Source organism: Bos mutus, chromosome 10, assembly GCF_027580195.1.
Source record: "Bos mutus isolate GX-2022 chromosome 10, NWIPB_WYAK_1.1, whole genome shotgun sequence".
NCBI lineage: Eukaryota > Metazoa > Chordata > Mammalia > Artiodactyla > Bovidae > Bos > Bos mutus.
In genome coordinates this window covers 14,529,705-14,544,776 of record NC_091626.1, presented here as the reverse complement: position 1 = coordinate 14,544,776, position 15,072 = coordinate 14,529,705, and the positions used below count along the sequence as shown (strand labels likewise).

At 36.4% G+C, this 15,072-nt stretch overlaps 1 protein-coding gene across 2 annotated transcripts in view; it reads right to left on the bottom strand.

Annotated features, from left to right (window-relative positions):
• PIAS1 (protein inhibitor of activated STAT 1) overlaps positions 1 to 15,072 on the bottom strand; it is a 127,596-nt gene that overhangs the window by 26,045 nt on the left and 86,479 nt on the right. For both annotated transcript variants that reach the window (XM_005893297.3, XM_070377340.1), the window contains exon 7: positions 10,031 to 10,136. In XM_005893297.3, coding sequence (XP_005893359.1) covers positions 10,031 to 10,136 — 106 coding nt within the window. The remainder of the gene's footprint in view (positions 1 to 10,030; positions 10,137 to 15,072) is intronic.

The window sequence follows — 15,072 nt, the reverse complement described above, 5'->3', positions numbered from 1 at the left end:
TACAAAGCTCAGATAATAAAAATATTTATTGTAAACATATTAATCCTAATTTCATATTGTAAAAAGAAAAAAAGTTCAACTGCCTTTTTTAAAACCATATAATTATTTGAGTTTTATATTTATTTACCCATAACCTGATAAGTTACACTATCTTGGGTAAGTCAATCCTCCTCTCTGAGATTAATTTAACTTCTTGGAAAATAACAACCACACTATATAATCTCTAAGTCTTCTCAGTTCAAATTTCCTGTGGTTCTTAAGAGAGGCAGCACTGGTAATTTTACTTTTAAAGCTATTCTGTTACTCTTGGTCAGTTTAATACAACAAGGATCTTACACTTCTCATCTGCAAACCAGTGTGACATTCAGGTTACTTCTGAAACCCCTAGAACGTCAACTAAACTTCAACACAGAAGTGCGACAGAATACACCTAAATATAATATTCAAATAATTTTAGAAACTGTTTCACAGTAACTTTAAAGTCTATATGTGTAAGGGGGCCCAAGCGGAGTAGTTGTGGACATAGTTAATCACAGAATTTCAGACCTGAGGCACAACTGATTGTGACCAGACAGTTGACTTATAGATGGGTAGAAGCACAGATATGCATAGATACACAGAGAGAAGAAAAGGGAAAAGTACTTGGATAAAGAAGAATAATTTCAGAACAGATGTCTATGAAACTAATAGCCATTTATAAGAATTAAGAATCCTGCCTTTATTAAACTTGATGAGCGTATTTTTTTTGAAGTGGTCCAAATCTTAGATACTCTATACAACTGTCTTCATAAACTAGTGGATCTCAAGTAAGATGCACATCAGAGCTACCTACAGAGCTTTCTAATTTATAATTGCCCACTGAATCAAAATGGAGAAGAGGGATACAAATGAGTAGTTTTTTAATAAAAAGTTCCAGATGTGATTCTGATGACATACTAAAAAGTAATTTTATGGCCTAGAAATTCCGTAAATTTAAAGTCTACTTAACTTGTAGGCTATCACATCTAAAAAGGCATACAATCCATGGATTTTGTCTGGAAAATAGTTATCACATCACGTATGCTAATTAATTATATAAGTAAATTATGAAAAACGTGCTTTTGCCATTATAGACCCAATCTTAATCCTTTCTTAAGATACATTTAATGAATAGTATCTGCTTAAAGGTGACAACTACCATATGATAAATGTGGTTACTAACCATTTTACAACCACCCCTCTTAATACCCACACAGCAGTACAAACAGCAAGGCAACAGTAACTGACTTTAGGTTCTGTCTATACGAAGTTCAGCGTTAGTACTCTGAACAGAAATGAAAAAGGAGAGGCAACCTGAGGCAATGGTTCAGAGCAAGGAGTCTAGAGCCAGCCTAGGTTATAATTCAGCCTTAGTCACTTTTCTGTGCCTCAGTTTCATCATCTTGTAAATGAGAATAATACAAGTAGCTCATAGCATTGTTTTAAGAATTAAATGAGTTAATACAAACAAATGCTTTAAAATAACAACATTATTCTCAATAAATATTAGCTATTGAGTGGAATGGGGAGGGAGGTGGGAGGGAGGTTCAGGAGGGAGAGAAAAAATATTAGCTATTGCAACAAAATAAAATATGATTTGCACGTTCATTTTCTTTCAGAGGTGAAAGATTTTTCTGAAATTATTTTAGAATCAGTCTGTCACTTTCTTTTAAGAAAAGCTTTGCTTTTTCACCTTTGCCATTATAGATTCACTCAATCCTTTCATGTAAAGATACTTTTTGAGGATCTTGATTTAATTGAATTTAACCTAAAGATCAAACTGGAGAGAACTGACATCTCTCCAGTAACAATACTGAGTGTTCTGATCCATTAACATGATGTATCTATCCATTATTCAGGTCTTATTTTAGTTACTCTTACCAGTGTTTTATAGTTTTCAGCATACAAATCTTGCACGTATTTTGCATAATATATCCCTAAGTACTTCATTTTTTTGATGTTACAATTTTTATAAACTGACCATATAAATTCACACATTAACTCAAGTAGCTTTTTTTTTGGTAGATTCTTTGGGATTTTTTTCCCTACACAATTATGTCATCTTCAAATAATTATTATTCATTTCTAATCGGTTTCTTTTTTCTTACATTATTGTGCTGGCTAGGATCTGAAGGGCAATGCTGAACAGACATATTAAGATATTCTTGCCTTATTTTCAATCTTAGGGGTAAAGTTTTTGCCATTTAATATGATATTAGCGAAAGGCTTCTTATAAAATACCCTTTCATACATTAAACAACCCCCTTGTCTCTACTTTGCTGAATTTTATCATGAATGGATATTGAAAAAGTGACCAAAAGCTTTTACTGAATCTATGGTGATGATCATATGATTTGTTTGTTTTTTTTTTTTAGTTTGCTGAGGTGAATTATAATGACAGATTTTTAAAAATATGTAATGACCCTAATATCCCTGTATAAACTATTTGATCACTATGCATTACCTTTTTATATACTATATTTAATCAAAACAATTCTGAAAAAGAAAAAGTTGGAGGACTACCTGATTTCAAGAATTACTATCAAGCTTTAGTTAGTAAGACTGTGTTACTGGTATAAAGATAGACAAATAGGTCAATGGAAGATAATGAAGGAGTCCAGAAATAAATTTATATACCTATCATCAATTGGTTTTTGACAAAGGTGCCAAGGTAATTAAATGGAGGAAAATTTAGTATTTTTGACAAATGTTATGGAACAACTGGGTATCTATATGGGGAGAAAATGAACCTATAAGTTTACTTTGCATCACATACAAAAATTAATTTCTGATAAATTGTAGGGACTTCCCTGGTGATCCAGTGGTTAACAATCTACCTGCTAACGCAGGGGGCCTGGGTTTGATCCCTGGTCTGGGAAGAGCTCACATGCCCATGCAGTAACTAAGCCTGTGTGCCATGAGTCTGTGCTCCACAACGAGAGAAGCCCCTGCAATGAGAAGCCCATGCACTGCAACCAGAGAGCAGCCCCTGCTTGCTGCAACTATAGAAAGCCTGAATGCAGCAGTGAAGACCTAGCATAGCCAAAAATAATGTAAAATAAACTGCAGACCTAAACTAAAACAATAAGACTTCTAGAAGTAAAATGTTTGTGATCTTGGATTTGGCAAAGATTTCATTGTATACAAAAAGCATAAACTATAAAAGAAATGGGAAAAATTTGAAGAGCCATTTCATCAAAGAAGCTGGAAGGATGGCAAATAGGCACATGAAAAGATGTTTAACATCATTAGTCATTAGAAAAGTGCAAATTAAAACCACAAATGACATATCACCTACACAGTAATCAGAATAGCAAAATCAAAGCAGCCTGACAATACCTACTGTTAGTGAGAATGGGGAAAAACTCAAAATCTCAAATCTTATTGGACAGAATGCAAAAATGGAATATGCACTTCATAGGAAACTGCCAATCTCTTTTCCATACCATTTACCCTGTGACCCAGCAATCCTAGTCCTGAGTACTTATCCAACAGAAATGAAAACGTATGTTCACAAAACTGAGATATTCATATGCAAAATGTAAATGTTTCCAGCAACTTTATTCATAACAAAAAACTGGGAACGATCTAAATGTCCATCAACTGACAAATGGATAAACAAATTACAGTACCAATAAATGGAACATTATTCAGTAATAAAGAGCTCAAACTACACAAACAAACCTAAAAGGATTATACTATGTGAAAGAAATCAGAAATGAAAGGCAGGGGGTGGGATGAATTGGGATTAACATATATACACTATTGATATTATATATAAAATGGAGAACTAATGAGGATCAATTGCATAGCTCAGGGAACTCTACTCAATGCTCTGTGATGATTTAAATAGGAAGGAAATAAAAAAAGGGGGGATGTATGCATATGTATAGTTGTTTTACTTTGTTGTACACTAGAAACTAGTTCAACACTGTAAAGCAATTATACTTCAATAAACTGTGTGTGTTAGTCACTCAGTCGTGTCTGACTCTTTGTGACCCCATGGACTGTAGCCCACCAGGCTCCTCTGCCCCTGGGATTCTCCAAGAAAGAATACTGGAGTGGGTTGCCATTCCCTTTTCCAGGGGATCTTCCCAACCCAGGGATCGAACCCAGGTCTCTGGCATGGAAGGCAGATTCTTTACCATCTGAGCAACCAGGGAAGCCTTCAATAAAAAATAATTAAAAAAAAAAAAAAGGCTACACGTGGGACTTCAAATATCTGAAATTCTGGAAAAGGAAAAGCTACAGAGACAGAAATCATATTAATGGTTATGGGAAGTAGGGGAGAAGAAATGAGACAAACTGTGAAGGTCCATAGAGGAACTTTCTGGGGTGAAGAATGTTACATGTTTTCATTGTAACATGTGGTTCATGATTGCATATACCTGTCAAACTCAGAATGGACACTTAAAAAGGTGAGTTTTCACTGCTTGTAAACTTCAATAAACACAACCAAAATATTGAAGGTAGGGGATGGGAATCACTATGTTAAATTTCAGAAGAAAGTATGGAGGAAAGACAAAGTAAGTAAAGTATTCATTGTTTGTGGGCATGGGAATGAAAAATAAAAACAAGACATGATATTTATCCTGCTGCATCAACCAACATGTGATAAGCCTTCCAGGAGTTCAAGTTTCCTTGTGTCACTGTGAGCTGCAGCAGTAACAGTATTTTCCTTTATGACCCATAATAAAGTTACAGTTAGCCACCTTTAAAATTAATCTTTGAAAATCCCTGTTGTCTTGTGCTATGAGAGCTGGCCACTAGTCACATGTGGTTTTATTTAAATTTAACCAAATTTAAAATTCAGATCCTCAGTCGCACTACCACATTTCAAGTGCTCAACACACACATGGTGCTGGGGCTACCACACGGGACAGGACAGTGCTGATACAGAACATTCTATTAGTGCTGTTCTAGATTAAAAAAATTTTCTATCCTTTTTAGACTTTTAAGGCTGGAAACAACTGAATATATTAATTAAGTCCATCACGTTCATTTTATAAACAAGAAAACAAGAGGCACAGAGATGTGATCTTTCATTCAAGATCTCTTCTCATCAGTTTACTTAACGGAAGTCTTAGGGTCTACTATGTGCCAGACCCTGAGCTAAGCATTAGGAATTCAAAGAAAGATAAGATTAAATTCCTGCCTAAAGGGATTCATAATCTAGATGGGAGCAAAGATACTTAGTTGAGAGCATCTCTAATGCATTGTAATGGAAACTAGCTGAAATTCAATGCATCAACTCTGGGGGTTCTGAGATGCCTCTGGGAAAAAGTGAAACACGCAGGATAACTAGAATTAGGCAAAGGAGGTAACAGGGAAATGTGAGTCACAGAGAACAATACTGACACGGTATAGAGGAAAAGGAAAGAATTCATTATCTTTGGAATATAAAGAATGAGAGAGGAGTGAATACACATGACATCAGAAAGTAATAAACAGATGCCACACCATGGAAACTGTATGTTTACGTCATCCTAACAAAGTTAGTTGTTTGTTTTTTTTTTTTTTTAATTTTTAAATTTTTCTTTATTCTTGGCTGTGCTGAGTCTTTGCGCCGGCTTTTCTTCAGTTGTGCTATATGGGTTTCTCCTGTTGAGGAGCACAGGCTCTAGCTATGCAGGCTTTAGTGTTGTGGCGTCCAGGCTTAGGTGCCCCATGGCATGTGGGATCCTCCCACATGGGATCAGGCATTGAACCTATGTCTCCTGCATTGGCAGGTGGATTCTTTACCACTGAGCCAGGAGGGAAGCCCTCAAAGTTAGTTTTTATTCCACTGGTGTTAGCAAGCCATGGATTGCAAAAAAAAAAAAAAAATAGGTAAGTTTAGGTCATATTAATCATTTAGATTGCTATCAGAAGAGAGATAGGAAAAGGGGGGGGGCCAAGAAAGGAGAGGAATATATAATTCAAGAATAGGTTTTTGAAATAAACTTAGGATATAAGAGCTTAAATGAGGTCAGTGATGGTAGGGAGAGAAAACTGACAAGAGTTGAGAAATATTTAGGGTTTATGTCTGATAGAACTTGTGAGTTTTCACTCCTTGAATTAGAGGAAACAGTGGTATGTTTCAGTGAAGACAGCTACATGTATCTACATTTGAAATTCAGGGGAAGGTCTGGAATGAAAATATTTGTTTGGGAGTTGGTGCTAACTTAAACCACAAAGGTGAATGTGATAATCTCTAGCAAAAGTATGTAGAAAAGTGGACCAAGGACAAAAACCCAGGGAAAACAAACATTTAGGATGCTTCCCTTTAGAGAATCCATTGAAGGCAAATGACTGAGAAGAGAAACAAGAATTTCAAGGGGAAAGTTGTTAGCACAAAATGTAGCAAAAATACCTAAGTTATAAACTGAAAAAACAAACTAAATTCTGCAATCAGATTGTCACTTGTGATATCTGCAAGAGTAGTTTCAGTGGAATGATGGGAGTTAAAAGTCGACAATGGTTTGCCTTGAGGAGGTAGAAAGGGAAGTGTCGACTACTCTTTGGGGAAACTAGGATGAGAATGGAGGAACACAGGTTCCTAGAGAGTACCCTGCTTTTGTATTATTTAAAGGATGCAAAAGACTTGACAGTGAAGGTTGACAGAAAGAGCCTGTGGAAAGGAAGGAACTGAAAATACAGGACAGAGAGCAGACAAGTGAGCAGACAGGCCTCGTAATACTGTTTGTGGGCATCTCCATCTGAATGCCTCATAGGTATCTAAAATACCAAAAGTCCAAGGATGGACTCTGATCTTGCTCTTGCAACCTGATCTTTTCAACACTGTTTTCCATCTGAGTAAATGGCACTACCATGTAAGCTGGTGCCTAGTAAGAAACCCAGAACTCCTTCTTCATTTCTTTTTCTTCGCTCCCCACACATAACCACTATTCTCCCCTTCAACATCTCTCAAAACATCAACTTCTATTTTCATCATTATTACTCCAGTTCAAGATACCATCTCTGTACAATTGTGTCTCTAACCGGCTCACTTACACCAGTCTAGCCCCTCTTCAATTCAGTCTCCCAAGTGATCTTTTCATTGCCCATATCCGGTCATACTGCTCTGCTTAAAAATCCTTTAAGGGTTTTCTGTCATTTACCTTTGTATCACCTATAAGAACTCACTGCATGGCTCTCTCTCTGGCCACTTTCCTCCTTTGCTCTCTCCACTCCAACCCCACTAGCCTTGTCTCTTGATATATTCTCCTATCTTGGGGTTTAATTCCTCCTCATCCTTATAATCTTGCCTTAAACATCACAGCACCAGAGGACTATGTTCTCCTGCTGTTACCTCCAGAGTTCCCTGTCTTTCTTCTTTACGACACATGTCACAACTGTAATTCATTAATGATTTGTACAATCATCTAATTTTGTCTTTCCCATCAGACTGCAAACTTCTCAAGGATGCAGAAACAGCATGTTTTGCTTAATACCATGTTCTCCTGTGCCTGGAACACAGTAGGCTCTTAAACAATTTCTTGACTGAGATGAATCAATCAATAGATTAAGATTGGGCAGGAAAAGGGACATTTCCTCCTGAGATTGAAGAGAATAAATAAGGATGAGTAAGAATGAAGTTATGGTGACATTAAGGAAGAAATGGACAATTTAGAGAAGTCATATAGCACCAGTTTTCTTACACTGACAGTGTGTTGAAAGAGAGGGAATATTGTTTAAGTATGGCCAAGGTTTAAAACGTCTGCTCAGGAGAAAAAGAAGCGGAGACAGGAGCCTGACCAAGAATTAGTAAAGGACTCTTTTGTGATAGTTATGATGGGAAAACTCTACATGAAGGTAGAAACCACAATACAAAAATCTACTAAATCAAATGAACCAGAGAGTGGATTTCTCTGTGAAAAGCCTAAATACTATTGACTTTATTTCAGGAATAATGTCTGATTTATTTTTGCCAGTAGAATTTATTGATAAGAATGACTTAAAATGAACATATTTGGAGGTAATTAGATCCTTCAAAATATCTGAGATATCCACCAACATTTTCTTCTGTCAAGTTGTTTCACACAATCTTTTAATTACATAATTAATTTACCAGGAAAGTTACTTCTTTAGAGATAGCATAAAGGCAAACAATCTGTTCTTTAGTCAATCAGGACAAATGTTTTATTGGTAAGATCCAGTGAATGTTTTGTTGGTTCCCCAGGCCAATTAAGATAAGACATAAAGTGTGACAAAAATTCTACCCAATCTCCTACTATTCTCTACTTCCAGGATGCATCAGAGATGAAATAAACAACTTTTGAGTTAAGTAGCTTTTCCTGCTTAACAGTGGCTAACAGTAGTTTGTGCCAGTAAAGAAACTCTAGGCTCATCTTTCCACTCCCCCTCCAGATGGTGCTACAGCTACAAGTGGAGAAGAGTTTACGCTTGAACAAAGACAGCTTGCCTCACTATTACTGTTGTGCCACTTAATAGCTTCATCAGCTTTTAGCTTTATTTCCTGGTCTGACCTCTTCCACACAGGCTCCCATAATTTAATAATACTTTCTGACTAAATGAGAATCTAATACGATGTGGCAAAATACCAAGATTCTCAAGAGAATGACTAGGAATGGAGTGTGAAAAAAGAAAAATTCTTCTCTTCATGTTCCTTCAAAGCAGGTGTCGGTCCCTTCTCTACTTTTAGGTCCCTCACTATCTCCTTGGCCTTGGCAAATGGTGCTTCCACTCCCTTAGATATCAACCAGACCTCTAGCTCTCCACTGTCTATCAAGGAATGCCTACAGAGGCATTAGCCACCAGTGTGCTCCTCTTGACTCAGAATATTTGCATTTTTAAAAAAGCCTCTTTAAAGTAGAAAAATCCTTCAATGAACTCTTAAGGGTATACTGATATTCAGAGGTAGTGGGATCTTTTACTCTGGAATGAAAACAGGTTAGAACAAAAATAAAAGCTATGCCACAAAGGGAAGCAAGAGGAAAGGTGGTCTTACTGCTTTAGTTTTTTTCCTATCAGAATGTTCCTAACTACAAATCTGATAGGGGCTCCATTAATCAACTCACATCAAGAACGTCCTTAACGGGTAGCCATCTAACCTTCATCTGTAAAAGTTTTGTTTTCCAAGGGCCCATCTCCAGATACTAGCAAATTCATTTATGAAGAGTCTACCTCTTATAAAGAAGAGAATAAAGGAAGAACTTAGCTTACTTCTTTGGAAAGGCCGTCAACCTCTGGGCTTAACCCGCACTGAGGCCAGAACAGTCTAGTCGCACCTTTCTACCTCTCAAGTTCAACACAACAAAAGGAACGATGCTTTCCACCAAAGAATGCAGATTTTGAGGAGTGTTAGATTATCACATGGTATAAACTTCTTGTTACAGATGAGGAATGAGCAACTCAGAGGAGGTAGACTGACTTTCCAAGGCCACATAGTTGACTAAAAGCAGAACTTATTTCATTATTTTATCTACCACCCCACTGACTTTCTTTTTACTTTGTTAATGCAGGGATGCTGTCATCACATATCCTTGGATGTTTTTCCTGGATAAACCCTAAATACACAATAATTGTTGTAAAATATATGCCAAGATTTTCTTTCTATCTTTTAGAATTCCTGAACATTTATTTTTATGAAGCTTTGGTAAAATGTTCTGTGTTTACATACTGATGTTACAAAGTTAATTTTAAGATCAATAAAATATAAATTATACAATATAGGTCATGACAAAGATATTAAAACTTTTTTTTTGGCCATGCCATGCAGTATGTGGGATCTTAGTTCCTCAACCAGGGATAGAACCTATGCCCCGTGTAGTGGAGGCATGCAGTCTTAACCACTGGACTGCCAAGGAATTCCCTAAAACTACTGTTAAGTCTTGAATTACTCTAGCTCACAAAACAAGGTTTTCAGTGTTTTAATCTACTGTGACAAGCTCTAGTAAAAAAAAAAAAAAAACAAAAAAAACCCCTAAAATTTCTTGAGTTGAGAAAATACTATTCTAACTTTTACCAAAATAGTTCAGCTGCATAAATAAAACAAGATTATCATACGTACTTAAAGCTCTAGAATGATCCGGGTTCCTTATTCCCTTTGCTCGTAACCTCTGAAGAAGAACTGTTGAGGACAACTGTTTTACAAGATACACTGCCATGGAATAGTTCTGGAAAAAAAACAAAACAAAACGATGTAGAAAACAAACATATGTAAGTAAATAGGTACATCTACTTTAATCCCAAAATGATAGAGAAAGAAAATTAACACCTGTTAAAACCCCTACTGTGTGCCAAACACTATCTCAGGTGTTTTCATGAATGGTAATTCACTTAATCTTAACCAAAAAGCTGCTGAGGAAAGCGAAGTGTAGAGAAGTAAAAGAATTTGCCCTAATTTTGCAACTTCCAAGAGATAAAGCTAGATCTGTTATGCTTCTGTATTACCTAACTACCTATGCTTGAAGCTAACCATTTTAGGCACTTTTGTAAAAGAACATTGTTAAAAATAAATATAAACCAAGGCCAATAAGATGCCAAAGTCATCATAAACCATATTTAGTAACTAACGGTAGCTATTCAAAAAATTACAAATTAGATTGGTAATTTATATCATTTAATCTCTCTCTATGCTTTAACTAGTTCTTGAAAAGACCCTACTTGGGCTATTACCACAATAAGTAGAGGGAATGCTAAATATTCAAAGAGAAGCTGCTGGTTTGGCAAGTGAACAGATGAATATCCATGACCAGCAGAGGGATTACCCAGAGATGGAAGTAGGAAAAAGGGAAGAAAGAAAAAGTTGATCAACAAGGCAAAGGAAAGGGTACATGACTGGATAAGAGGAATAAAAGAGGGCTGAAGCTTATGAAGGGTAAAAGAGGTAAATAAGGAGGCCCACTTTCCACTTGGTACTGGAATCAAGAAGATCAAGAGACTGGGAAAGAAGCAAAAGGAAAAATAATTATGGCCATCTTCTATTTATTAGCTATAGAGAGCTTTGTATGCACTCTTAATGTATACTATCCACTTCATTTAAACCTCAAAGAAGGCCTGTAAGAGATATGTAGGGCAAGTACTTTTCTAAGTAAAGGACTGATGCAATGGAAGCACACAAAATATTTTTTAATTTAAATTTTAAAAATGTATGTAATCTGCTCATGATCATGCACCTGCTTGGTGACAAAGGTGGCACTAGAAATCAAGAGGAAAGAGTAGGGGTATCAAGACAAAGGACTAATGGCCAAGGCCAGAGTGGCTCTCTATAGATCTTAACTTCACACACCATTTGATTTGACCCTCCTAACCTAGTCCAATGTACATTCCAACTTTCATTTATGTCCACTCTCTGGAAAACACATTCCCCTCTTTTGGCAAGAGGAGAATATATCCTATAATACCCTCTGGAAGGTCACATTTTCATTTACAGTTCAGAAACTTATTGGTGTTCACATGTTATACATTTTCTGGGGGTGGGGGGAGGGGGTGGAGTACCAAAGAAGCTAATGTGAGAAGGATAAATTAGGAGTCTTGGATTAACATATACACACTTCTGCAATGCAGGAGACCCTGGTTCAATTCCCAGGTTGAGAAGATCCCTTGGAGAAGGGATAGACTACCCACTCCAGTATTCTTGGGCTTTCCTGGTAGCTAAGACTATAAAGAATCTGCCTGCAAAGCAGGAGACCTGGGTTCAATCCTGGGTTGGGAAGATCCCCTGGAGAAGGGCATGGCAAACCACTCCAGTATTCCTGCCTGGAGAATATCCATAGACAGAGAAGCCTGGCAGACTGTAGTCTATGGGGTCACAAAGAGCTAGACGTGACTGAGTGACTAAGCACGGCACATGTATAAAATATATAATCAACAAGGACCTACTAAATAGCACAGGGAACTCTGTTCAATACTCTGTAATAACATAAATGGAAAAGAATCTGAAGAAGAATGGATACGTGTACATGTAAAACTGAATCACTTTGCTGTACACCTGAAACTAACACAACATTGTAAATCAACTATACCTCAATATAAAATAAAAGTTAAATTAAAAAAAACTTAGATCTAATTTACTTTCATTAGGCATTTCCCTGGTGGCTCAGACAGTAAAGAATCCGCCTGCAATGCAGGAGACCCAGGTTCAATCCCTGGGACAGGAAGATCCCTTTGAGAAGGGAATGGCTACTCACTCCAGTATTCTTGGCTGGAGAATTCCAAGGACAGAGGAGTATGGCGGGCAACAGTCCATGGGGTTGCAAAGAGTCAGACATGACTGAGTGACTAACACACTACACACATCCTTTCATTAATAAATCCCATAATTAAACATAATTAGTTTTAACAGTCTTTCTAAAAAACTTCATTTATTATGGCTGTGCTGGGTCTCTGTCACTGTAAGCAGGCTTGCTCTCTGGCTGCAGTGAGTGGGGGCTACTCTCTAGCTGCAGTGCATGGGCTCCTTGTCGAGGTGGCTTCTCTCATTGCAGAGCATGGCTCTAGGGTGTGTGGGCTTCAGGAGTTGCGACTCCCGGGCTCCAGAGCACAGGCTCAAAAGTTGTGGCTCAGCAGGGATCAAATCCATGTCTCCTGCATTGGCAGGTGGATTCTTTACCACTAAGCCACCAGGCAAGTCCCAAATCTTCTAATTTATTAATGAGGAACAAATAACTTAAAACTTGCCAAAATTTTAGACTGACAACAAACATACCAATCTAATATAAAACTAAAAAGATTCTTTTAGGAAAAAAAATCCTATTCATCTTTATTATTTGATTAATGCTTCAAGTATGACAGAAAGTGAAGAAATGCTAATTAACACTGTGAAATCAAATACTCACAGCCTGAGTATTCAGAATCACCTAAGGTTTTATATAGATTTTTAAGGAGAGATCAAGTAGGAACCACAGGTACAAGTGAAATTGTATGTTCACTCTATTTGAAACACATAACAAGCAAAAAAGCAAAGAGATGGTCGGCTGTTAACAAACACCACATATATTGATAATATGGAATTAAATTTTATATCACATGAAAGATTCAGTAGCAACTCCCCACTCCAAAACAAAACAAAACAAAACACAAAACACCACCTTCATAGTGGTATAGTATCTCTTCTAGGTGGATGGTGTCATACTATTCCAGCTACCCCTTCAAAGTGCTATCTAACTCCAACTGCTGAAATACACTGCACTATACTAATGCTTTTGTTAAACGCTCTTTCAAAGAGTCTTCAAATTGTCTAATGAGTTCATAGGACATTTTCTTCATTATTAAGATATGATACACACATTAAGTATCAGTATTTACACAAGTATTTAAACTTCTATACAATGACAGTTTAATAAATGCTAGATGCAGTGATTACTTTGAGGCAGGATAAGAAGTTATAATATATAGTTCACTTATTTCCTTCAAGCACTGTAGTAGCTTTTTCTTTTGTAATTTTTTAATTGATGTATAACATTGCATAAGTTTTAAAGTGTACAACATGTTGACCGCAAAGAGTTAAAATATATTGTAAGATGGTTACCATCACTATGGGCTTCCTCAGTTGCTCAGACAGTAAGAATCTTCCTGTAATGCAGGAGGACCAGGGTTCAATCCCTGGGTCAGGAAGATCCCCTGGAGAAGGGAATGGCAACCCACTCCAGTATTCTTGCCTAGAGAATTTCATGGATAGAAGAGCCTGGTGGGCTATAGTCCACTATATTATAAAAACTAATAACATAGAAATTAATCCCCCAAACAGTAAGAGATCCTACATGTACTATTTAGAGTATCTTCATAAGCTGAGTAAAACTAGTGATCAAAAACCAAACTAATAAGTTACTTTTGCAGCTTTAAAAAAAATAATTTTCTTTCAATGTTTTACCTCAAAAAAGATCTCCAACTTTTAGATCAGGGTCTACATAAAAATCTTACCTGGGAGATCTTCAAATCACTGAAGATACTATACTGTTTTCTTTCTGAGCTGTGGAACACTTCCCATGGAAGAATATCTCCCCCTCCTCTGGTGCTATATTATCAGCAACCATATTTCCCTCCTCTCCCACAGCTTCAGACTTTTTTCATGGTTCACTGTAAACACCCTGGTGTTTATACACTTCCCAGGAGGGTTATACTCTCACACACACAGACAAACCCAAAATATCTGCCATACCCTCTTAAAAAGGAGGAAAAACAAGGAGCCCAAGGTACACCAGACAAAAAACATTTTAAAGGACTGAAACCTAATAGTGACATACTGATTAGGTAAAGGAAAACAGATAACCGTGATAGACGTCAAAAAGGATTTTGATAAAATATCAAAATTTACTGGATATTTCTCTCAAAAATATCCAGTAAAAAAAGAGGATCACAGGATTATGTTATTAATGCAATTAAGTTCTATCAAGAATTAATAGTCATTATAATACTTAATGCTGTGACACGTCTTCTCATTAATATAAAGAACAAGTCAAGTATGTCTACTAGTGCTCACATTATTTAACATTGTTCTGAAGGCTGTAGACAGTACAACAGAACAAGAAGAAATTATGGTGTAAGCATTAGGATTATCATTATTTAGATAATGATACTTCTCAGACTCAAGACCGCCGGTCTGGAAACACTAAGGAACCTACTAAAAAGTTATCAGAACCAACATAGGAATAGTAAATATTCAACAATAACTAAATAAATAAGTAAAAATATTTACTTTTAAATAAGTAAAAAATAAAAGTTTAGAAAATACAATGGAAAAGAACTATTTACAGAAGCAGTAATAATAATAAACTATATAAGAATCAAAAAAATATGAAAGATTTATGAGAAGAAATCTATTAAATTACACAGGAACATGAAAGAAGATTCAAACAAATGGAGAAACATACAGCTCCTGAAATAAGGACACTGAATATCGTAAATAAGTTAATCCTAAGTTAACACACAAATTTTAAGCAAGCTCATTCACTTCCAGAAAGATTTGGGGGAATAATGCAAGGGAAATTGTCTTATTCTCTGTAATTACTTTTCCAACATTTCACTCTTCTCAAGGCCCTGATTTCTTCTCTCATTCTCAGTGGCCTCTCGCACTTCCTATTTCAAAGACATACCCGGAAGTCATCAGAT